A 25369-nucleotide genomic window follows, 5' to 3' on the forward strand; every position below is an offset into this window, starting at 1 on the left:
AGAAGGGCGCTACCAAGTAAAACAAAAACTCTTTCCCTCCCCCCCCCCGCCCCCGCCGCAGCCAGCAGAGAGCGCTGATGCCACAAGCGGCACGACCGCAGAGCCAAGAGCCAGGTACACTGAGCTTGTCCCTGCTGGCAGCCCGTAGTTGACTTGCTGTCGCTTAGCAACGGGAAAGTGGGCGGGATTTGCCTTCGCGTTCCTGCGCGCGACCTACCAGACGGAAGCGGAAGTATCGGTGGCGCGCGAGTAGGAAGTGGTGATCCCTGGAATAGAGATGGCCGCGCTTGCTCCGCTGCCCCCACTCCCCCCCCAGTTTAAGAGCATACAGCATCATCTGAGGACGGCTCAGGAGCATGACAAGCGGGACCCTGTGGTGGCTTATTACTGTGAGTCTTCCCGAGTCGCCGTGCCCCTCCTTACCCTCCAGGGCCCACACACCACCCCCTGTGTTTAAGCCAGGCCCCGCCCCTTCAGCTTTAGACCTGAGCTTTGACCTCTCGCCTGCCCTGGGAACACCGTGGGGCCCGCCCTTTTCAGGAATCGCCCCACCTCAGCTGCTCTCCGCCCCCTCGCAAACCCCAGAGTAGCAAAACGTAGAAAGAACAGTTGGTGTTCGCCGCCTCCTAGTCTTGTGCTTAACTTCCTAAACTGGCAAATGGGCTCCTGAGCTAACACGATCTTGATTAAGGTTTTCCGTTGTGTACTCGAGAGAGGCTCCTGTCTCGAAAATAACCTGGGTAATTAAGTCATTGTGTTGGGGCTGAAGCGAAGGTGAGTGTCCCCAAGACAGTGAAGATGGGGACAAGAGGGAGGTAGACTAAATTGAGAACGTAGTAATAAGTGCAGATTAATTGTGACAACATGCACGCCCATCAAAAAACTCATAAATAGTAGTTGCTACGAAACTTAGCACTTGAATTTGACCATTTTCCCACCAATGAAAATTTTTTTTGTCTTCTTTGAATGATACTTGGAGTGGAGACATTTGGTAGACGTACTGTCACTTTGGTTGATTATGAGACATAGAGTCCACAGATGATGGAGAACAGATTAGGTTGTTCGAACTTTTTCCTTTGCAATAAGTCCAGCAATTTTATGTAAACTTTAAACTTGACTGCAAATAAACAAGTGACCAAGCATCCGTAATGTTCTGTAAAGGATTGTTAGCATCGAAAAGTTCAATATGATGTGTCCTCCGTTGCGAATATTGTAAGGTTCACTAAAATCTGGTCTGCTGTCTTCCCTACCATACTCCAGTACCCCATTTTCATTTCTCAAGTGTCTTGTACACTTGAGAACCTTCAACCTCCTGTTCTTCAGTTTCTTGGAATGTCTACTGTTTTTTCCCACTTGTCAAACGCCTCATGATTCAAGATCGAAGTCAGATGTAACCCGTTCTTATAGGCAGTAAGTTGTTTATCTGTAGGCTGAACCTCGTTTTGTTCAGATCATACAGTATTATTTCCATATTTGTTTTTCCAGTTCCTCAAGTAGGGACTATTAATCATGTATTCACCTTGTCTTTATTGAGCTTCTTCCTGTTATCAGGTATTACCAGGCACTGTGGCGGCGGTTCCTGCATCGGTTCCTGCATCCGTGGAGCTTATACACAAGTGGGGAGGGGGGGGGAGATTAAACAGTAAAATGAGTATATTATATGGAATATTAGAAAGTTTTGAAGAAAAAGCAGGGGAAAAGAATAGGGAGTGCTAGGAATGAGGTGTCAGGGAGTAAGGAGGGGATTACACTTTCAAGGTACTCGGAATGCTTCACTGAGTTCACTGCTGAGCAAGGACTTGAAAGGCATGAAAGGCAGGCTTTGCATCATTGGAAAAGAGTATTCTCTGTAGAGGGAATCACATATGCAAAAGTCACAAGGCTGGGGCTTGAAGGAGGATCAAGGAGCCCATTGTAACTACAGTGGATAGAGCAGTAGGTCAAAGAGGTAATTTCTTACAATGAAGTAGGAACCCTTGTTCTTGTCAGAAACTAATTCCTATTCATGAGCTCAGTATTATATACCTTTGTGAATAGCGAGGGACTTGTATTTTCTGTGTCATCATCCTCTACCTTTTGCTGTTTCTTTCTAAACTTGCCCCAGTTTCCCTTATTTAAAAAAATAGAATAAAATAAAAAGCTCTCACTGTGACATTCTCCTAAAGTTATAATCCTGTCTGCCTAACTTCAAGGTTAGCTTGAAATAGTTGTCGGTGTTGTCTTTGCCTCCTTATCTCATAGAGCCTTTTCAGCTCATTGCAGCATGCTTTTCATGCCCTTTATTTCACTGAAACTGCTCTCAGCAGGGCCGTGGACAAACGTTTTCATTGCTAAATCCAAGTGGTACTTACAAAATATTTTTGCTATGAAACGTGTGCATATTAAAGAACAGTACAATTTGTATATACAGTTTAAGAAATAATAAAATGAACACCAAGATACCATATTTGAAGTTATTAGACTTTATAATTTTTGCCAATCTGATGAGCATGAAATTCAAGCTAAATTTGCAATTCACTGAGTCTTAATGAGGTTGAGCATCTTTTCATATGTTAATTACTATTTGTGATTTCTCCTTTGAAATACCTATTTATTGCTTTTGTCCATTTTTTAAATTTCAGTGCTTGTTTTTTCTTAACAATGTAGATACTGCTCATTTGTTACATGCTTTGCAAATGGCTTCTCCAAGTTCATAGTTTGACTTTTCACTCTATTTATGAAGTCCTTTGATGTTCAGAAGTTCTTAATTTAAAATATAGCCAATTTATCACTTTCATGACTTATGTTCTGATTTTCTAGGACTTGATTTGTTTTCTTGTTTGGATTTATAGATGGTGTCTGATAAATTCTGGAAAATTCTCTGCTATTATCTCTAGAGGAATTGTCTTCTGAAGTTTTCATTAGACGGGCTGCACTTTTCTCCTTTTTTGTCTCTTAATGTTTTCATGATTTGCATCCCTTTGTCTCTCTGTGCTGCATTCTGTTGTATAATTTCTTTAGGTCTGTGTTTACTTCATATATCCATTTATTGAGTTTCTAGCTTCATTTTTTATTTCTGGATGTTCTCTTTTTTTTTTTTTTTTTAATTTACTTATGATAGTCACAGAGAGAGAGAGAGAGAGAGAGCAGAGAGAGCAGACAGGCAGAGGGAGAAGCAGGCTCCATGCACCGGGAGCCCGATAATGGGATTTGATCCAGGGTCTCCAGGATCTCGCCCTGGGCCAAAGGCAGGCGCCAAACCGCTGCGCCACCCAGGGATCCCTGGATGTTCTCTTTTTTTGTTGTTGTTTTTAAATCAGCCTAGCCATTTCTGATTGCCTTTTGTTACTATCTTTTAAACACTCTTATTTCTTTAAACACTTTAAAAATATTTAATATTTGCTATCTCATAATTTCTGTAGCTGCTATATATGTGGGTCTGATTCTGTTATGTAGCAGAAGACTGCTCATTGTGTGACTTCTTGTGTTTTGTGCTCTACACATACCAGCCAGTGTTCTTCAAACTTTGGTATGCAAGAAATTCTACAGGAATCATCTCCCCAATTCTCAACCTCTGTATTTCTTCTCTGACAAAGCTCCTTTGATCAGGGTAGCAAAGTAGTATACTGCTTCTTTTTTCCCACATCCTGTTCACAATTGCCCTTCTACTTTAAAGAAGAAAGACATACTCTCATGTATCATGAATATTTTTATGGTGTGTTGCCCTGGGAAAGAAGGTGAAAAACCTTCCAGGGTGTCCAGAAAAAAAGGGACAATTTAAATTACTGGTGAAGTGAAGTCTCTTAATTACGGTGTTAAGGAGAGCTTCCTGTCCTTCCCTGTCTTGTGTGGAAGAACATCAGAGCAAAGAATAAGCTTTTATTTGAAAATGCTGGGCATGAGAAAGGATGTCAAAAGCAACATTCTAATTTGGGGAATGAGGATGGAACATTTTGTAAGGGTGAAGAGGAAGAATCGTCCTTAGATATTAGTAGCCATTATTTGATCTTTTGGGACTTTATCCAGAGGGGTGGACAGGGGAACGGTTTGGTACAGGTCATGTAGGAGAGAGTGTGAAAAGCTTTAGTTGTGGAGGCGAGGACATGGAAGGACCACAATGAAAAAGTCTCTTTCAGAGGTCTCACACTTAGAAATATATCTGTTAAGGGTAAAGCTTCATGTTAAAACCTGGCCAGTATTGCAGCGTTCTGAATTCACAAAATGTAAAAGATTTCATGAAATGACTTAACGTTTTCATTCTTTATTCACTATTATAAGGAATATAATTCCTGTTATAAGAGCAAAACCAAAAGAGAAATGCTGAAGTGAGTAGTGCCTTGTTTCAATCCAAGTGACATAAGGATCTGTGGTTGAGTGAAATTTTGGAATTAGAAATCAGATGAGATGAGACAAATGGGGACATGGGTTAACATATTTGTTTGAATTGGAAAATTAAGTCATAATTTTCTGAGAAAGTAAGCCTCCACTGGCTGACTGGCTTAGCATTAACAGCAGGTTTTGCCATTTATGTTATATGGTAGATGTTCTCAAACTAAATGAGTGTAATCCTCAGTTCTGAGGTGGTTTTTTTGTTTTTTGTTTTTTTTTTCCCCCAGAAATACATGTTTTACAACAAGTGATAAGGGAAAAACATCTTAATTGGTTTTGAGTTTTGTTTTATTTTTTTGTTTTGTTTTCTTTGCCAGAGGATGTTGAAATGAACAATATTTCAGTTTTCCCACTCCTATCATAGTGTCTTAAAATAATCCTGTCTCAGTGTCATAAAAGAAAATGATGAATCTTTGTAAGATTTTTTTTGTATGCTTCACAGAATTAAAAAAAATTAATGATTTTAATGATGGGGTGACAAATTCTTTTTTAGCTTTAAAACAAATTTTGAGGCTGACCTATATGAAATGTCAGGTAAGGGATTATTAAAAATAAATTTGATAATAAGTGATTATATGCTTCTAAGCCAATAACCCAGAAAGAATTAAAAGAATTCAGTGAGTTTGCTGTGATGAAACTTCCATTCTCATCTGCTGCTTTATGTGAATCAAGTTTCTCCTGTGTTAAATTTATAAAAATTAAAGTGGGAATAAAACCAATGATTTAAAAAAAAAAACAATGATTCTGTATGATAGCAAATCATAATGATTCCTAGATACACCGTTTAGCTCATTATAAGGTGCATTTCCAATAAATTTTACCTTTTTATTTTTTATTTCTTCTTATTTTTTTAAGACTTTATTTATTTATTCATGAGCAACAGAGAGAGAGAGAGAGAGAGAGAGAGAGAGAGAGGCAGACCCACAGGCAGAGGGAGAAGCAGGCTCCATGCAGGGACCCTGACGTGGGACTTGATCCCTGGTTCTCCAGGATCAGGCCCTGGGCTGAAGGTGGTGCTAAACCGCTGAGCCACCCGGGCTGCCCTACCTTTTCTTTTTAATGAGTATTGTAATATGTAATGTTGCCATTGTTTTGATCAATTACACATTACAGTAATCACATAATTTTAACACTTAGAGGAAATCCATAGGAAAAAATTTTCATACTTAGCGTCTTATCTCACGGAAATTTTGATAAATTTAGACTTCAATTTTAATGCCTTTTTTGTTGCAGAGAAATATGATAATCAAGTTAGAACTTTTCGAGCATACAAATACATTCTTTTATAATATAATTCTATAGGATAAGTAAATGGAAAAGGTTAAAAAAAGTAATAAAATGAATTATTTCTGACTCTTAAAGAGCTTTATGTGATCTAAAATATATTATGATAATCAAATTGCTTTGATACAGTTGAAAGTGATACAATTTTTAGATGTCTATTTCATATACAGAAATTGCATCTTTTATACTTGCTTAACCATCTGATGATAAGTGGTAGATACCAACTTAAAAATGGGTGAAGGGAAACATTTCTATAATCTTAGTGCAAACAGTTTTCTAAATTCCTAGAGCAAAGAATTTTTGATGAGAAAAAAAAATCAAGATTATTATGCTGAAGTACTTGCTAACTGGTGTAAAGCTCCATTATTCTTTTTTACTTCTGGGGCTTTATATATGCTATTCTTTGCCTGGAATCTCTGACTTCCTCTGAACCTGGCTAACTTACTGATTCAGTAAAAATTACACTTTTTGCAAGCTGCTTTCCATTACCTGCTAAGGGTTGTCTAGAAGCTGTTCCTGTGTGCCCCTCATCTGAGTTACATTGTGTTAGGAACACCTGTTTACCTTTTGATCTTCTGGATTCTCCCAGAGGACAGGAATTACTGTCTTATTTTCTCTCACCACTGGATACATAACTGACATTCATAAACATTTAATAAATGCCATCTCTATAAATGTTGTTAATATTTCCCTAGAGTGTAAGCTCTGTGAGAGCAAGAAGTATGTCTTACGTTGATCTTTGAATCTCTAACTCTTAAGATAGTGCCTAAGACGTGATGGATGTGTGCAAATTTTGTCTGGTGATTGAATAAGTGAACTTTATAGTAGCTATGGGAATTTATGGCTTTTAACAGGTTCTAATTACAGTAATGGAATGTAATGGAAAGAATTCCAATGCTCTGGATTTTATAACTTACTATATTTTAGATTGTCATAGGTATGTTCTCATAGGACATACCCACTGTGTGTGCCTCCTCCATTTCAGTATTATTTCTAAAAATGATTTCTCTCTAGTCTTAGGGTGAATACTCTAGTGTTTTATCATTTTTTTAATTATTACCTTAATATTTCTGTATTCTTTTCTGTTTGGTCTTTTGTTTTCTTTTTAAATCAGGAATGTATTTGGAATGCTATAGATAAATTACTTTTTTTTTCTTTTTTACTATTTGTACAAGTGTTAATATGCTTATGCTTGCTTCTTTGAACTTATTAATGTAGTCCGTAATAAAATAGTAAATGTCCTCTTATTTGGAAAAACTCCTCCATTTCCTGGTAAGAATCCTGTTTGTTTGTTTGTTTTTATTAAACTTTTTATTTTGAGGTAATTCTAAATCCACATGCATTTGTCAGAAATAATGATCCTCTGCATTTTAACCCATGTCTTAGAGTTGTAATAACTTGCAAAACTATACTATTATGTCAGTATACTGACACTGACAAAAATCCACCAATTTTACTCAGGCTTCCTAAGTCTTATGTGTATTCCTGTGTGTGTGTGTGTGTGTTAATTTAGTTCTAAACAGTTGGTCAGGTATAGGTTCCTATATCACCAGTCAAAATAGACAACAGTTGCCTAAGAAACCCTCCTTACTTTCTTGTAGCCACACCTCTATCTCCTCAATCCTACCACACCCCTGTCCCCTGGTAGCCACTAACCTCGTCTCCATTTCTAAAATTGTATCACTTAAAAAAAATACCATGTTAATGAAATCATACATTTCATACCCTTTTGGAATTGACTTTTCCACTCAGCGAGTAATAATTGCCTGGAAAGTCATCTAAGTTGTCACATGTATCAATAGTTTGTTTCTTTTTTAATGCTCAGTAGTATCCCTTGGTCTGTATGTATCAGAGTAACAGTTCAGCCATTGAAGGACATTTGGCTTGTGCTTTGGTCTGAATATTTGCCTTCTCCCTCCCCATTCATGTTGAAATCCTAATCCCCAAAAGTGATGAGTAGTGAAGTAGTAGGTGAGCCTTTGGGAGATGATGAAGCCATAAGGGTGGAGCCCTCATGAATGGGATTAGTACTGTTAGGAGAGTCTACACAGAGCTCCCTACCTTCGTAGTGTTTATTTTATAAGAAATTGGCAAACTGTTTTTAAAAGGATTGGCTGTACCATTAAACATTTCAGTCAGCAACATGAGTGATGAGTGACCCAGTTTCTCCACATTATCATTTAGTATTTGGTGTTTCACTCTTTTTTATTTTAAAAAGTTCTAATACTTATGTTGATATCGTGGCTTTAATTTTTTTTTTACCTGATGGCTACTGAAATTAATATTTTTGCTTGTGCTTATTAACTGTATGTGTATCACCTTCAGCAAAATGTCTGGTTTTGCCCCTCCCCCCTTTTGCCTTTATTTGGTTTTGAGAGTTCTTAATATATTGTAGTTACTAGTCCTTGTTGAGATACATGTTTTCAAGTATTTTCTCCCAGTCTGTAGTTTCTCTTTTGTCTTCATAACAGGGTCTCACAAAGTTTTAATTTTGATTGTGCCTAGTTTATGGTTTTCTTTTCTTTTTTTAAAAGATTTTATTTATTTATTCATGAGAGACACAGAGAGGTAGAGGCATAGGTACAGGGAGAAGCAGGCTTCCTGTGGGGAGCCCAGGACCCCAGGATCACAACCTAAGTCAAAGGCAGACACTCAACCACTGAGCCACCCAGGTGCCCCCCAGCTTTTCTTTTCTTAATATCATGCTGTTGGTGTCAGGTCTTTGTATTTTATTGTGTATTTTTCTTAACATCCTAGTCTGTTTGTCCTTTTTTTCTCTCCCAAGAAGAGTTCCTAAGTAATACTGATTCAGCCTTTTAATTTTTTTTAAGTATTATCATTGTCAGATTTTTAGTAACGAAGCGATGTCATGCTAGTTTACTAAATATCGTTAAGATGGTCCGTGTATCTGATGTGGATTAAAACACAGTAGGTTTATCTCTTTCTTTAGCTTAAGGAAAAGTAATTGAGAGGCTTCTGGGTGGCTCAGTCAGTGGGTGTCTGCCTTTAGCTTGGGTCCCGTGTCTGGGATAGAGCCCGTCATTGGGCTCTCTGCTCAGAGGAGAGCCTGCTTCTCCTTCTCCCTGTGCCTGCTGCCTCCTCCCACTCCGACTGTGCTGTCAAATAGATAAAATCTTTTAAAAATGATAAAAAAGTGGGATCCCTGGGTAGTTCAGCAGTTTAGTGCCTGCCTTTGGCCCAGGGCATGATCCTGGGGTCCCAGGATCGAGTCCTGCGCCAGGCTCCCTGCATGGAGCCTGCTTCTCCCTCCACCTGTGTCTCTGCCTCTCTTTCTATGTCTGAAATAAATAAATAATGAATGAATGAATGATAAAGCAGAACTTTGTGCTGTTGGGGGGGGATTATTTTATTTACTTATCAGTTTATTCAATTTGAAATATTTTTGGTTTCAACCAGTATTGATATATTAAAGTTTTCTGGGATATTTCCCATTTCTGTCAGATTTACAAATGTATTAGCTAGAAATTACAAATTTTTAAAGAGATTTATTGGTTTATTAGAGAGTGTGAGGGGAGGGTGTGGCAGGGGGTGGGAGAGAGAGGGAAGCAGACTCCCCACAACCCTGAGATCAGGACCTGAGCCCAAATCAATAGTTGGATACCTGAGCCACCCAGATGCCCCAAATTACAAAGTTAACCTTTTCTCGCTTCCCTCATATCTCTCACAATCAGTCAGTCAGTAAGTTTTTAAAATTTTACTTATCTCCTCAAGTTTCTTTGGTATATCATATCCTCATCCTCTACCCAAACTACTGACAGAGCTTCCTAGTTTCTACTTCAAACAGGTAAGCTCTTTAGCCACTAGAAAAATCTGCTTTAAGTGCTTAGTTTAAAAAGGAAAAGAAGTAAAAGAATGATAACGTTGAGTATCAACATTTAGAAGTTCTGCATGACACCAACAGTATAATTAATTTAAAAAACATTGCAAGGGAAAAATTTTTCCAGTAGATGAGACAGAGGGCTGGTATAAAACACTCATACAAAACTATTTCATAAAAACTAAGATCCCCATAGATAAATGGATAAAGAACATGTATGTATGACTACTAAAGGAAGGAATGCTAATTATTAACATTGAGCTTAATTAGTAATATAAATTAAAATCACTTGTTTGGGCTGTAAAATTATAACTCAGTGCAGATGATTATATGGTGAAATTCCCATTGACAAGGCCTTGTGAGTTGGTACAAAGTTTTGGAAAGCATTTTGGCAGAATGAATGGAATTGTAAAATATTTGTAATTCAGTAATTTTGGTTTTAGAAAGCTTGTGCTTAGGAAATCATCACAAATATATTGAGAGCTTTATGTGGAGTCCTCTGGATGATTATACATTTGTGAAAAATGCAAAACAATCAAAATACATGTCATTGTGGAAATGGTTCGTTATGGCACTTTTACTGAGTGGAAGGTAATATCAGTTAAAAATTACAGAGCATCTCGTAACATGGGAAGAAGTTTATATGAAAAAGCAGGATATAAAATTATATATATATGTGTGTATATATATATATATATACACACACAATATGAATTAAGGTTTTATTGTGTGTATATCTGGAGAAAGAGATTGTAACATTTAGGTTCAAGGTGAGTTTTTCTTCTGTATTTTTTGTTTATTTTCTGTTCTATAAGTGAACATGTTCCATACCATAGGTTTATTTTTTTTTCCATACCATAAGTTTAAAAACAAAGCATTTATTAAAGACAAATTCATTTTTGAAAGCCATCTGTATAGTAGCTCCATATATGAGTGCTCTTAGTGATTTGAACTTGAATCATCTTTAGCAGGTTTTTTGTTTTGGTTTTTTTTATCCCTAAAGATTGATTCATTTACTTGAGGGAGAGACAGAAAGCAGAGGGAGAGGGAGACAAGCAGAGTCCCCACTGAGCAGGGAGCCCAGTGTGGGGCGCTCAATCCCTTGACCCTGAGATCATGACCTGAGCAGAAGTCAAGAGTCAGCCGCTTAACTGACTGAGCCACCCAAGATGCCCCTTTAGCAGTTCTAATCAAGGTGAATTTTAATCTGTTTCTGGAACCTTTCTCATTTTCTGTTGTCTTCAAAGCCTTCCAACATTGTATTCTCCTCTGGCTTCACAACTCTTTCGTTCTCCCAACACACTGGATTTTATCCTTAGACACTAGCTTGAATGTCACTTTTTCAGGGAGACCTCCTAAACTTCCTAAGGTGCTTTTTTTCTGTGTTCTCTTTGTGTCTTGTGTGCCTTACATTAATTGCTTTTCATTTATCTAAATTGTCCTTTCAGGGTTTAAACTTCAGGCTTGCACCCTTGTGGGTGCTTTTTAATTTATTTACTGTGCCTCCCAGTGCTAGGCCACTAAAGATACTTACATAAAAAAGAAAACGTGCTCAAAAAATGTTTGTTAAATTGACCAGGATTTTAAGGCATCAGTGTTCTGTTCCCTAAAGGGAACTAGGGACACAGGGTTGTCACTGAATAAAGAAGACAATTAACATTCTTGTAGCTCTTGACCATTTGCTTTCTTTCAGGATATCTGATTTGAACCCCACAATAATTCCAGTTCTTCTATTAGTAAGTGTTAGAACCAGGAACTGAATGGCATGCTAGATGAGAAATAGTTATATGTAAAATTGTTGATAGCAGGTAGTAATTAGAAAACTGGTTATGGAGTGAATGAGAGAGAGTAAAGGGCCTAGTCATACTGGTGAAAAATGAAAGGAGGGCAGAAAGGCAATGCAGTAATCTGGGAGATTTCTAATACGTGGAGAGTAGAAATGGAGGACAGGCTTGATGTTATTAACATAACTCTGAGCAACATGTGTTTCTTTTTTTGCTCCCCCTTTAATGAAGCCAGAAAATTTTTGAGTCTCTACTAAATTGAACACCATATGGTAAATATTTTGATTCTTTCAGATTTGGTGTTATGGATAAAGTTAAACCCATAAATATTCCTTCCCTTGAAATTTAGTTAAGTAGTTAAGCATAGTTTCAAGTGTGATTTTTTAAAGTTTCCTCTAGGGGGTGACGGTGTATAATTAACAGACTTTCAGTGAAAGTGTGTAAGTGTTCTTTCAGAGTAATTTGTTTATATGATTACAGGAAAATTAAATACACTCATTCAGGAAGTTGTAAGTACGTATGGATGTTTCAATTCTGAGATGTTACAGGTGTAAAAATTTAATTTAGTGTACTAAATAATATTGGATTTTTTAAACTGATGTGTTAAGTATGATGGATTTTAGGATTAATAGTTGCCTATTTTTTCTGTTGTTAATCATGCAGGGATTGGATCTTTTAGTGCCAGTGAGACATACTACCCAAACCAATAAAAATGAGACATTTTTTCTCCTTTTTTACTGATTTCTGAATCTGTGTGATTAACTGAAGCCCATAGTCCTGTTGTTTAAATACTTATTTTTTATTATAGGCTGACTCAGTATACTTTACTGTAGCAATGACAGGTTAATAATGAAAACACACAAAGTTGGATACCTGGTTTATCCATTAACATTCCATTTATTTACCATATGTTTGTTTTTGTAGACGTGCTGTTAACATGAATTTTATTTTGTAAAAAATGGTCATTTTAATAGTTACTCCTTTTTTTGAGTGAAGTAAATCAGTTTTTAGACTCTCAGCCTGTCCCTGAAGTTAAAGGGAGGGGTCAGTGGTGTCAAGTAATTCGTCCTTAACTGTCATTGTCTTTGTTTGGCACCCAGGCAAGTTTAAAGCATCTTTGTAAGTTTCATTTTTTATGACAGTTATGTTTGATGTTCAGAGTGAAAACTAACTCTTGAGCAGTACATTATAATATAAAAGAGGTTTCATTGCTTAAGTTCCTGTTTTCATTCAATTTGTCATTTATTTTTCTGTGGGTTCTCAAGGTTTTTTGGTTAGATTTTTTTTTTTTTTTTAACCTTAGTTACTGCTTCTCTTTGGAAGCACTTTGGATTCTATTGTGTCTCCACTAGGGGTTTATTATATTCCCTTTTGTTTTATTTTTTTAGCGATTGCTGTAGTGTTTACTAACCTTATCATAGCCTACTATCATATAATATACCGCCTCACATTCAAGGTAAGAACTTTACTTTTTTTTTTTTTTCCTTCTCCAGTCCTTTGGCTAAAGTTGTTGCATGTTTTACTTATAAATATGTCATTAACCCTACACTATATTTTAATTTCTTTAGTTGTCATTTTTTAAAAGAAATTTATAAAATGAGGAAATAAAATTTTGAAATATTGTCCCACATAATTACCATTCTCAACACTTGCTACTCCTCTCCCTAGATCCAACTTTTAAATCTGGTATCATTTTCTTTCCTGTTGAAAAGTTTTATCATTTCTTATGCAGGCTTGCTGCAGGTGAATTCTTTTTGTTTCTATTGTGTGAAACAAGCTTTTATTTCATATTTATTTTTGAAAGATAGTTTTGCTGGGTAAGGAATTTTAACTTTTCAGTTTGTTTTCATCAGAACTTTCCTTCCTTCCTTCCTTCCTTCCTTCCTTCCTTCCTTCCTTCCTTCCTTCCTTCTTTTCTTTCTTTCTTTCTTTCTTTCTTTCTTTCTTTCTTTCTTTCTTTCTTTTCTTTCTTTTTTTTTGTGCCACACCTCCCCATCTATCCTCTTTGCAGAATCCAGTTATGCATATGTTAGAACACTTGGTATTTTTTCCTAATTCACTGAGACTCTGGTTTTCTGTTTCTTTTTCTTTTCAATCCTTTTTACCTCTCTTCAAGTAGTTTCTATTGCTGTGTTCTGAATTCATTTAATCTTCTGTGGTGTCTCAACTACTATTAATTCTGTCCAGCAGATTTTTCATTTCAGATATTTTTCATACAGACATTCCATTTGTGTTCATTTGTGCATGTTTTGTTTCTCTCCTCATTTTATTCATAGTTTCCATTAAATACTTCATCATGATTTCCCAGTAATTTAATATCACTGTCTGCTCTTTCTGTTTTGTCATTGCTCAATCTTAATTGGGCTGTTCATATTTCCTGCTTATTGCCACCTGTAGTAACTTTGGATTAGTTGCAGGACATATGAAGTTTAAGTTCTTTAATGTCTGGTTATTATGGCCTTTGAACATATTTGATCTGGCCAACAATTAAGTTAGATGCAGTTAAGTATGATATGTTTGTGTCTTTGTTTTTAGTTTGGGGGCAAGTCTAAAGTAGTTCTAAGGACCGGATGATCCTACTACCAAAGGGTATCCCATTTGAGGTCTCTACTAAATATCTTGGGTAAGCATTTAGGATTCTCCATCCTTTTTGGAACTTGAATGCATCCCAGCTTTGGAAATGTGCTTTAGGGATGATCCAGCTCACAGTTTCTGCAGATCTTGTTTTTTTTTTTTCTTGACTTTGTGGTTTTCATCTTCATATGCACATCCTAGTATTCAGTTTGGCCTCAAGTTTATCCCAGTACAGATTTCTAGGATTCTTTTCTGAATGGCTTTGCATCTTCGGAACTCTGCCCCTCCACTTAGAGCTATTTCAGTCATCTGAGCTTTAGTCTGTTTCTCAACTCTACTAGACTGTATTCTGCTTAGGGCTCCCTCTCCCCACTCCTTAGTTTAGAATGTGCTTCCTGGAAGAATGCTGGACTGATCATTGGTGGAGTCATCTCATTTGTTTTTTCTCCAGGTGTCATGGTCTTTCCATCTGTTTCCATTTGTGAAAAAATGTTTCATATATTTTGTCTAGTTTTTTGTTGTTTATGGTGGAATGTCAAGTCTAGTTACTCCATCATGGCCAGGATTAGAATCTGGTCTCATTTTAGTAATCAAGTAGTCACTTAGTTTTTGCTCTTTGCCAGCACAATCTTTTCGTAAGAATTCAGGAGTAGCTCACTTTTTCTTAAAGCTACTATATTATGACAGGAGCTCCAAAAATATTTGTTTAGTGAAGGAATAAGCAAAGTAAATACCTTTTATTAGTAGGTACTCATTCGTACTTTCCTTTTTATCTTTGGCTCAGAAATGCCTTCATAAAAGCTAATACTAACCATGTAGCAAGTATTGACAATATACTTATGAATAGAGTAGTATATTCTATTTATTGGCATAAAATCTTTTAACAGTATATATCATAATGACTCCTAATTGAGTGCCATGTTAATTTAACCTACCAAAGCGTCACTCTTTGTAATTGCTTTATGTATCTTTTTTTTGTTTTTATCATGCATTTCGTAGTTTTATAGTTCTCATGTATAAGCAAGGATTTGTTAGAATGTTAGTGTTTAGATTTTATGGAACTTTGAATTACACATACCTTCAGGATTACTAAATGTTTATCTCCTAAATGCCTCACATTAAATTACAGTTAGGTTGGAAAGTATTTAATCCTTTTGCAAATGTGCCTCATTACTCATCTTCAAATAATATTTATTCATAAAAGTAAACATATTTCCTTGAAATAAATCAAATATATTTTCTTATAGATGATTTTAGCTACATATTCTGTTTTAGTAGGTAATTTTCCATGTTAGACATTAATTTTTCATCATCCTGCTGCTGCTACAATGAATTAGTTGTCTTAAGCTCTATGTGAAAGTAATTCCTTTTTTCATCCTTTATGGCAAAAAGATCTTCTGGTGCACTTGCTAATTTTCACAAGTAGATTTAAGGTCTTTTTGCTTTTATTAATGTTAAAAAATGTACCACAAGATAATTTTCTGTATTTAAGAAGTAAACTGTTATTTAAGAAGTAAACTGTATGAAATATTCAAAAATGTAAAAGCCAGACCTGTTTTATCCAAATATTTCCAATTCTGAGGTGATTCTTCCCAGTTCTTCAATTAAAGGTGTTATTATGTAATAATGCCCTGGTAATTGCAAAGACTTAAGTACGTGTGCTAACCAAGAAAGAAAATGCAGGTGAAACCAATAAACTATATTATCATTACATTGTATTTCAAGTAACAACCAACCATCTGAGTTAAGGTTAACTTTTAAAGGATAGAAGCTGATATTTTAATTTTTGTTGTGAAGTAGGATAATGTCTGTGGTAATATGAATTGGGAATAATTTGATTTTTGTCTCAAAGGAGATACAGATATTCTCCATTTTTATTGTAAACAACAGTAGAAATAGTTACAAATAATACAAACAGAGAGTTGTACTTTTTACAGATGAATAAATCACTTTCTCATGGTGACAAGAAAACTGCTCAATTTAACTTCTGCATGTTTGCTTAATGGTTAAGTCCTGGATGGCTGCCACTAAAGCCAACGTGAACATAGGAATCAACCTCATTTTTTCTGTCTATGCCAAATAGCCAATTATTCCTAAACTTGGTTCACCAACCACATTCTACAACCTACACTTCATGGATTGTAGGATTCATATAGTATTCACTACTCTGTTAGGAAGATAGGAGAAAGACATCGTAGGAAAATAAAACTGTTCTGTATTTCCTCACATTATCATGACATCATGTTGGCCAATAGTATGTATAAGTAGTGAATAATTAATTAACATCCATTAAATTTTCTGTGCATATTTTAGGGTGAGGTGTTATCTTAAAGAGATTGGCATGTGTTTTAAATAGTCATTTGGGAGGTTAGAAAGGCAAGCATGAAGCTCATTTCAGGTTGATAATTATATTTATAATGGCAGTAATCTGCCATGATCTCTATATAGGCATAGAGAAAGGCATATGGATTTGTAAATGAGTGTCCTTTTGCCAAAGAAATACAGTAAAACGATTAAGGAGTAGAAGGAGATAGAACAGTAAAGTTCTGGAAGAATATCTTATAAATTCAAAGCTGGTTGCAGAGAGAAGTTAAAGGAGAAAAGACTAATTGTATTGAACAGTAAAGTTCTATAAGAATATCTTATAAATTTAAAGCTGGTTGCAGAGAGAAGTTAAAGGAGAAAAGACTAATTGTAATGAAATAGATGCCAGTGAACTGGACACCTGTTGTAATAAGCATAATTTCAAGTTGGAAGAAAAAGAAATTGTTTAGAGTTGGTGCCTTACTCCCTCATTTAAAACAAACTCTGATGTTGGCAGTACCCAGCATGTGCCAGTTCCATGAAGTTATCAGGACCCAAGCACTTTCCAATTTCACATCTAGAAACCAGTGCATGATTACCATTTCCAAGGTTGCCTTCTGATCTAAGATGTCTTACTAGTGTTTCAGTCATACCATTTCTGTTTTAGGCAGCAGGAAGAAGAGGGAAAGCGACAGTAAGATCTTTCCTCCGCTGTCATTTCCCCTTTAAGGTGACTTCCAGTATTCTCTCCCAAGAACTTCTGATAACCAGTCTTAGTTACACGGCCACATCTGGCTTTGAGGAATATTGGGAAAATGTACTATTTTGGCTAGGTACATTACAACCCCCTTAATAATTAGGACTCTCATTAGCAAAAAAGATAGGAAGAAAGAATGTGGGTAGGCAGTTAGTAGTCTCTGCCACAAGTGTTTATTTTCCATGTGAACAGCCAAATTTTCAAGATGATGGAAAGACAAGGAAGGACCTTGAGGTTCTTGGTCAATTACAAGCATTAGCAAGATCAAGTAGAAGAGAGGGACTTGAACTCTAGACCAGTGTGTTTAGAAGACACTGAGAGAATACTATAAGTAGCAGTAGGATGAAAACAAACAAATCATACTTGCCAGTCCTGACATAGGAAGAATGTAAGAGAATTTCTTAAAGTGACATCTAAGATTTAGTTAAGACAAAGAGGGAGAAGGAATCTGAGGAGACACAGGGGATTTTGCTGATTATAAAGCCGTAGTTCCAGGAATTATGGTAAAAGAATTGGGGTTCTGTGGAAGAGGTATGGGCTAGGGTAGGGTGAGAAAATATAGTTTATAATTGAGAGGAGCAAGGATGTAGCTAGTAGTGATTTCTAAACCTTTTGATCACCTATCTATGAGTTTTAAAAAATTAATCTCAAATATTATGCAAATTACATACTGATGTACAAATACTATATTATAAAAATACATGTATTATTAAAGTTGTAGAAACATAGAATTTTTTTAAGATGTTATTTATTCATAAGAGACACAGAGAGAGAGGCAAAGACATAGGCAGAGGGAGAAGCAAGTTCCCTGCGGGAAGCCAAATGCAGGTCTCAGTCCCAGGACCCTGGGATCACACCTTGAGCCGAGGACAGACATTCAACCACTGAGCCATCCAGGTGCCCCGAAACATAGAAATTTTTAAAGAATTATTAAAAATCATCAGTAGAAATGCTAAAGATATTCTTTTCCACACTCTAGGCAGTTATCTTGCCAATCCCTGGGATTGGTCCTAGGTCCCAAAGGCCACAGTTTCAGTATAGCATAGGGTAGGGACTCTGTTAGGGGACATATGAGCAGGCTGGCATGGAATTGGTCCCTATTCTCAAGCAGAAGCCTTCCTCTTGAAAATAAGAACAAGAACACTTAAAACTCTTGGTAAAATTTTGGTAATACAGTAAGACATAGCAAGATTAAATTTGGAGGAAGAAAAAGCAGTTATCAGAGATACTGTCATGTGTAGAAATGGCATTTGATCTGTGATCTCAAAATATCAAATAGCCAGTAAATATAAAAAGTAAAAATATGCAGGGGCACCTTGATGGCTCAGGCAGTTAAGTGTCAGACTCTTGATTTCAGCTCAACCTCCGGGTTGTGAGACCCATGAGCCCTGTACTAAGTTCCGAGCTCAGCACAGTCTGCTTGTCTTCCCTCCCTCTGCTCCTCCATCCATTTGTGTGTGTGTGCTCTTTCTCTCCCTAAAATAAATAAAATCTTTTTAAAAATGATTTTTAAAAAAGTAAAAGTAGAGAACCACAAAATCATTAGTGAAAGGAAGGATCATTTATTAAGTGTATTTGAGATAGATGGCAGTCATTTGGGGAGAAGAGGAAATGCAAGTTAGAGCGTTAAGTTTGAAAGGAAAAACTAGAAAAATCATGTAAGTGAATATCAAGTCCCTTAAGAGATAAAAGAACTTTCCCAAGCTTGGAATTGACAGGAAAAAAAAAAAGGTAAATAATAGGTTTGAGTACATAAATATTTTAAACCTCTGTGTTTTATTTTAAAACAGCATTCAGAAATTGAAAGGTGGCATGATATTTGCAGCCAATATGTTTGTTTTCCAAAGAGCTCATGTGATGTACTGTAGAAGAAGAAATGCAACAAAAACACTGGAAGAAGAAACCTGAACAGCTCTCAAAGAGGAAGTGTTTGGGAGTTCTGGTCACAGTTTAAGAGAAGGAGTTAAGATAGGGAGAGTTCTAGAATAGCTCAAAAGAGATGTGACTGGTTTAAAAGGAGGTGTTTAACCATGCTTTAAGAGGTGTGGGGGGAGGGGAGAGATGATGAAAACCTTAGAGACGAATGGGTAGAGGGAAAACCTAGCCATGTTGCTAAAAAAAATATGACTAGTTAAAAGAAGAAAGAAAAAGAAAATTTGATCGCATTTGTTATCAAAGCAATAGACCTTGAAAATAAGTGGGTTTTTTTGTTTTTCAAATTAGAATTTGGTTTGGGGTCAAAGTGATACCCAGTGCTAGCTGGTATGCAGTGAAAACAAAAGCCCTGTGCTTTTTATACTGTGTGGCTATGTGAATCTGTACAGTACTTTTGGAACTCCATTATTTTCTCTTGTTAATAACTAGATAGACCAAACCCTGAAATCTGAGATATGAAAATAAATACATTAATAAATAAAGCATCAAACTCTATAACATGAGATAGCCTTAAAAGCCTAATCTTAAAAAAGCAGTTTCTTTAGAGAAAGCTTTTAAAATTAAAAACACAGAATAAATAATTGCGTATTATGTGTATACGCACTTCTTTCTTTTTAAAGAAGATATCATCAAGTAAACATAATTGAATTGGAAATCCTGAGAGTAACTAACAGATACCAAGCCATTTACAAAGGTCTAGTGATTAAAACAGCAATAGGCCAGTAGACTAATGAAGCAGGATAGACAGTATACAGAATTGGGCCCTTTTATCCCATGGAAGCTTAATATATGATAATGAATGATGAAAGTGGCATTTAAATCAGTGGCATAGAATGAGCTATTCTTTCATCCATGTATTTTTCTATTCAGAAAATGTTTATTGAAGGCCAGGCACTATCCTATATGCCAAGGGTACATCAGCAAACCAAATACAATAAAATCACCATCATGACAGAGTTTAAACTTGAATTGAGTGGAGGCAGTGGATAAATAAGTAGAAGATAATTATGTGCTAAGGAAGAGAAGTAAAGCAAGGAAGGGGGATAGTGTTCACAAGATGCCATTTGAGGGGAAAAACGTATCCCTTGTGTACACTGTGTAAAGAACTGCCACAAGGCAATTTGTTAAAAAGCAAACAACCCAATAGAAAATTAGGCAGATCTTTTTCTTTTATTTTGATAACTACTCCTGATTCGTAAAGGAGGATATAGAGATATCCAGTAAAATATGCAGTACTTTTTTAGTAGTGAAAATGAAAATCACTTAAAATCTTGAAACTGATAGGAATTTTAATAATACTGGTTATTTTTTACTTTTTGTGGGCTTGAGGAAATGGTGCTTGCATCTGTTAGAGATAGAACTGCATATTCATAATCTGTTTTGGAGGACAGTTTAAGAGTAGCTCTCAAAAATGAAAAAGATACACATACTATGACCTGAGTGTTCTGTTTCTCGGTATTTGCCTCAGGTATTTGCCTCAGGGAACTCTTGAATGTATGTACAAGAAGATCTAGTACTACAACATGATTTGTAGTAATGAACATCTGAGAACTACCTAAGTGTGCTTTGTTTAGAGTGGTGTGTCTACAGCACTGTCACAGATTTCCAGAACATATTTGGAGAATGTAAAAGAAAATTTTCAGGTAGTATATATACACACCAATGGTAACAAGAGCCACCAAACCTTTTACAACTCCTGTCACTGGGAAAGCTATTAGGGTCATGGTGTCACAGAAGTTTTTTTAGCATTAGCCTTATCTCTAATGTTTTTATTAAGTTTTTGAAAACGGTGTGTATTGTTTTGTATATATAAAAATGGCTATATTTTAAAAATGACTATATATAAAAATGTTAGCCACAGCTCAACTTATGTTTACCAGTCTTGTAGCTCCTCTCTAACTCCTATTATATATTTTATCAATATCACTTATCAAGGATTTGTTTAGTGCTCTTGTACATGTGGTGGTTTTTCTGATTGTCTTAACTTGCAATTAAATTACAGGTCTTTTTGACAGCTTAGGACCTAATCTCATTTGTTTGTTTGTTTCTTTCTTTCTTCCTTTTTTTTTTTTTTAACATAATGCCAAAAGAGAGGGCCTTACTTGGTTTTAAAAAAAAAAAAAGAATGAAAGAAAGAAAAAAGAAAAATTGGTATTACCATGAATCTGTTACATTCTTTGGTTAATATTTGTTTGTTCTTTATTTTGTAAATAAAATCCATAGTAAATCAAAGTTTTATTTCTAAATTCACTTAAATTTTAAATTATTTTTTAGACAGAACATGTATTTTAAACATTTAGTAATGGAAATTGTTGAAGTCTGCTCACTTTTCTTTGTAGGTCGTTTATATGCAATGCAAACTGGAATGAAGATTGATAGTAAAACTCCTGAATGTCGTAAATTTTTATCAAAGCTGATGGATCAGTTAGAAGCTGTAAGTTAAACACTGATCATTTATTTTCTGATTAATGTTTTAAGTCGCATTTTATTGCATTTTTGTATGTATATTTTGCCATTTTAGTTCTTCCCCTTAGCGGCAATCAATGTCATTACAGCAGAGGAAAAATTAGACACAACTTTTTAAATTTATATCTTACTGCAAAAGGAGTTGTAAGCATAAGTTAAAGCTTAATAGCTGTAGCTCTTTATTTACTTAGTTATGTGACCTGAAGATATGAAGAGAATTAGAAACCTAAATATTTTACTAGTTGTGTTATTTTGTGTAGAAAGACAAAATTTTAGATATATTAAAAATCAAAACGTATAATGGTTCAGAGCTTTTATAAATGGTGAAAGTTATTCAGATCAAAACCTAATTACATTAAACAGCCATAGGCAGTAGGGTTCTAACTTAATATGGGTGTCTGGCCTTTGGACCCAGAGTCTCTGTCATTGCTACCATTAACTACCTATGGTGGATCTGGTGGGACCACTGATGGGAATCCAGCTGCCCTTGAAGCCTGTCTGTTGTTTCTATTTCTAACATGGTTTCTGTAGGTACCGGAAAAATTTGAGTACTCTTTTCTTTTCTTTTCTTTTCTTTCTTTCTTTCTTTCTTTCTTTCTTTCTTTCTTTCTTTGTTTCTTTCTTTCTTTCTTTCTTTCTTTCTTTTTTCTTAAAGATTTTATTTATTTGTTCATGAGAAACAAAGAGAGAGAGGCAGAGACGCAGGCAGAGGGAGAAGCAGGCTCCATGCAGAGAGCCCGATGCAGGACTTGATCCTGGATCTTCAGGATCACCCTCTGAGCCGAAGGCAGATGCTTAACTGCCGAGCCACCGTGGAGTCCTTTAGTACCCTTTTTTGCAAGGTGGGGTAGGGGGTGAGAGGAGGAATGTGTCTCACACATATCCATATATTTATAAAATCGTATTGCTAGCAGAGATTTTATATAGAATATATCTCTTTATTAATTTCACTATATAGCAATAATAACTACATTAGCTATGGATAAGACAGAACTCAAAATAGTTATTTATAATAAGCAAAGTATAAAATCACATTTGTAAAGGGACTCAGCAGGAGTTTATTATTATTTAAATAACAGTAGAATAAGTCTATTCCATGGTGAGTCTATCACACCTTATAATGTTTAGATTACTCTGTTGGAAAACTGACTATATTATGTTTTTGCTGCCAGATATTTCATGTTGAAGATGAGATGAAGTGACATACTCCTACTTTTTTCTAGAATTAAATCCACTCCTAGAATTGAATCTAGAATCAAAGCACTTCATAGTGTGGATATAGTAAACTAGTGTTATATGTCAACTTTTTTTTCTGTTTAGGATAAATGTAGCTAACACATCCTTAAATTCCAACATTAAATCTCTTCTGGAACTTACATTATTCTGTTGTAATTATGAGAATATTTATTTTGCTGATTTTGTGAAAAATCCTGAAGCCTTTCTTAAATTTTTTACTTTATAACATTTTTGAGAAAAGCCATTTCTAAATGGTAGTGTGGTACTCAGATCTAATATTCCAGAGTCCTTTCATTCCAATGCAACAGTCTGTAAGCTATAGGAACTTAATTTGTTGTGTTTAATATATTTTAAATTATCATATGTGTGGGAAAAGGATATACTAAAAATTTACAGTTGTGAATTGTGTTAACTTGAGGTGTATTTTTGTCTAAATTTTAAAAATTTCTGTAATCCTAGTGAGTTTGTGATCTCATTCTGTAGAATTATTTTTTTTTATATATTATCCTCTGGGAGATACTATTTTAGGATATAATGATTTTATATTTTAAATTATGATTAGGAATTCCTAATCATAAGTTTTCCTAATTCCATTTTTAGGATATCTGCTGATATATTGGCTGTTATTTTAGAATATTTGTCTAATGCTTTATATAAATAGTTGGATGTGTTATCATTTTATTCTTGGTTATTTTGAGTTTTAAAGCTAACTTATCCTTTCAGGTTATCATGAGTGTGTTTCTTCAAAGTTTGTAAACATTGGGTTTTATTCAAAAAAGCCTTGGGTTGAAGCAGAGCAATTTTTGCAAGATTTCATTGATATATCTTTTCCTGAAATGATAAAATAATGTAAAATAATTAATGTAGAATAATTTTTAAAATTTAAAATGTTTCTTAGGATTATTTGTACTTAAGCATACATTTCTGAGAGTCCAAAATCTTAAGCTTTGTATCTGATTTAATTTTAGCTTAAGAAACAGTTGGGTGATAATGAAGCTATTACTCAAGAAATAGTTGGTTCTGCTCATTTGGAGAATTATGCATTGAAAATGTTTTTGTATGCAGATAATGAAGATCGTGCTGGACGATTTCACAAGTAAGTAAAGTAAAAGAAGAATTAAAAATTGTAAGTTTAGTTACTGTGTAACTGGAATTATCCAGTTTTCCACTGAACACTTTTAGACTTGATAAATGATTTAGATTTTTTGGTAATTCCTTGTAGAATGTCAGAATGATTTTAGGTTACAAAAGCAATACTGTCTTTTTAGAGAAAATGGCTGACAGAAGACTAGCCAGGGCAGATTTATTTTTTCAGTAATTATACCCTAAGTAGTCATTCTTTAACATTTGGTGAAATCTGAGAATTGATTTTAGCCAGCAACAACCTAGTTCAATACTGATACTTTAAATTATCACAACCTGCTAATTCAAAAGATTTGTGATCATTATAATAATGCTGAAATGCAAAGAAATCACATGGCTTGATATAGATTGAGATAACACTGTAGTTGCTTTGTTATGTGTACACTGGTGGGGGTTAGGGCAGATAGTAGGGGCAGATGGAGAGATAGAATCTTAAGAAGACTCCATGTGCAGCACAGGGCTCCATCTCACGACCCTGAGATCATGACCTGAGCAGAAGTCAAGAGACACTTAACCAAATGAGCCCCTCAGGCACCCCTATAATGCATTTTTTTAATAAAAAGTATACTATAAAACCTTGTTATAGTATATTTATTTGTAATATGAATGTTGTTACTTTCTCCTAATACAAATTAAAGAAGTAGCTTCATTGTATTCTTGAAATCTGATTTTATGGAGCACCTGGGTGGCTCAGTTGGTTGAGCATCTACCTTTGGTTTGCTCAGGTTCTCAGGTTGTGATTCTGCGGTCCAAGGATTGAGTCCCTCATCGACTTCCCCATGGGGAGCCTACTTTTCCCTCTGCCTCTCTTTCTGTGTCTCACATGAATAAATAAATAAAAATTTTTTTAAATCTGATTTTATTTAAAACGTTAATTTCACTTTTGTGAACACTAGAATTTTTTTTTCCTCATAGTTCCATGATTAATTCTACAACTTAATGTTTTTTATTTAACTAAATCAGCTTTCTCTTTTTTAGAAACATGATCAAGTCCTTCTATACTGCAAGTCTTTTAATAGATGTCATAACAGTGTTTGGAGAACTCACTGATGAAGTAAGTATACAGTTCTTATTGTTTTGTTAGCTGAGGCTCAGTATTGTTGCTCTTTATGAGTTTGTAATTGCATTGCTTACTTAGAACAGCATGCCTATCAGAAACCTAGTATAAGTAAAAAGTGTATTGGCCACATTTGTAAAAGTAAGATGAAGTAATTCTTAATAAGAAATTGTATTTTTTGTAGTATGTTCTTTAAATCTAGAATGAATTTCTAGTTTAGCAAATACACAGCTACTGTGTTGGGCAGCCCAAGTTTAGGGTTTGATTTTATTAAGGGCTTAAATATTCCTAATCCTGTATGCTGTTAAATTTCTGCACTGTTATTTGGTAAATATACTGGAGGCAGAGCCATTTTAGGACTTTTTTTCTGTTTAATTTCTAATCAGAAATATGATGATTTGTTTCATTGTAAAATACACATAGACCTTGATATTTTCTGAGGTACTTTCTATTTTATCATTTTGTTTTTCATAACCTCCATGATAGAGTATATATTCATTTTGTACATGAGCAAATTGAGGCTAAGTGACAAACTGTGAGTTTATATGAGTTCTGTGTTGTTTTCACTGTAGCACACCTTACCATTGGCATGGAAAATGTGATTTTTGGGAGGGGAGATAGTA

The 25369-nt window shown here is 35.2% G+C and overlaps 1 protein-coding gene across 1 annotated transcript in view; it reads left to right on the plus strand.

The window, feature by feature from the left end:
* Window positions 1-248: 248 nt before the first annotated feature.
* VTA1 (vesicle trafficking 1) overlaps window positions 249-25369 on the plus strand; it is a 65550-nt gene continuing 40429 nt past the window's right edge. Inside the window, exons 1-4 of the mRNA XM_055312031.1 lie at window positions 249-389; window positions 21184-21278; window positions 23515-23642; window positions 24668-24743. Coding sequence (XP_055168006.1) covers window positions 278-389; window positions 21184-21278; window positions 23515-23642; window positions 24668-24743 — 411 coding nt within the window. The 5' untranslated portion in view covers window positions 249-277. The remainder of the gene's footprint in view (window positions 390-21183; window positions 21279-23514; window positions 23643-24667; window positions 24744-25369) is intronic.

This window comes from Nyctereutes procyonoides, unplaced genomic scaffold (genome assembly GCF_905146905.1).
Source record: "Nyctereutes procyonoides isolate TBG_1078 unplaced genomic scaffold, NYPRO_anot_genome, whole genome shotgun sequence".
Taxonomy (NCBI): domain Eukaryota; kingdom Metazoa; phylum Chordata; class Mammalia; order Carnivora; family Canidae; genus Nyctereutes; species Nyctereutes procyonoides.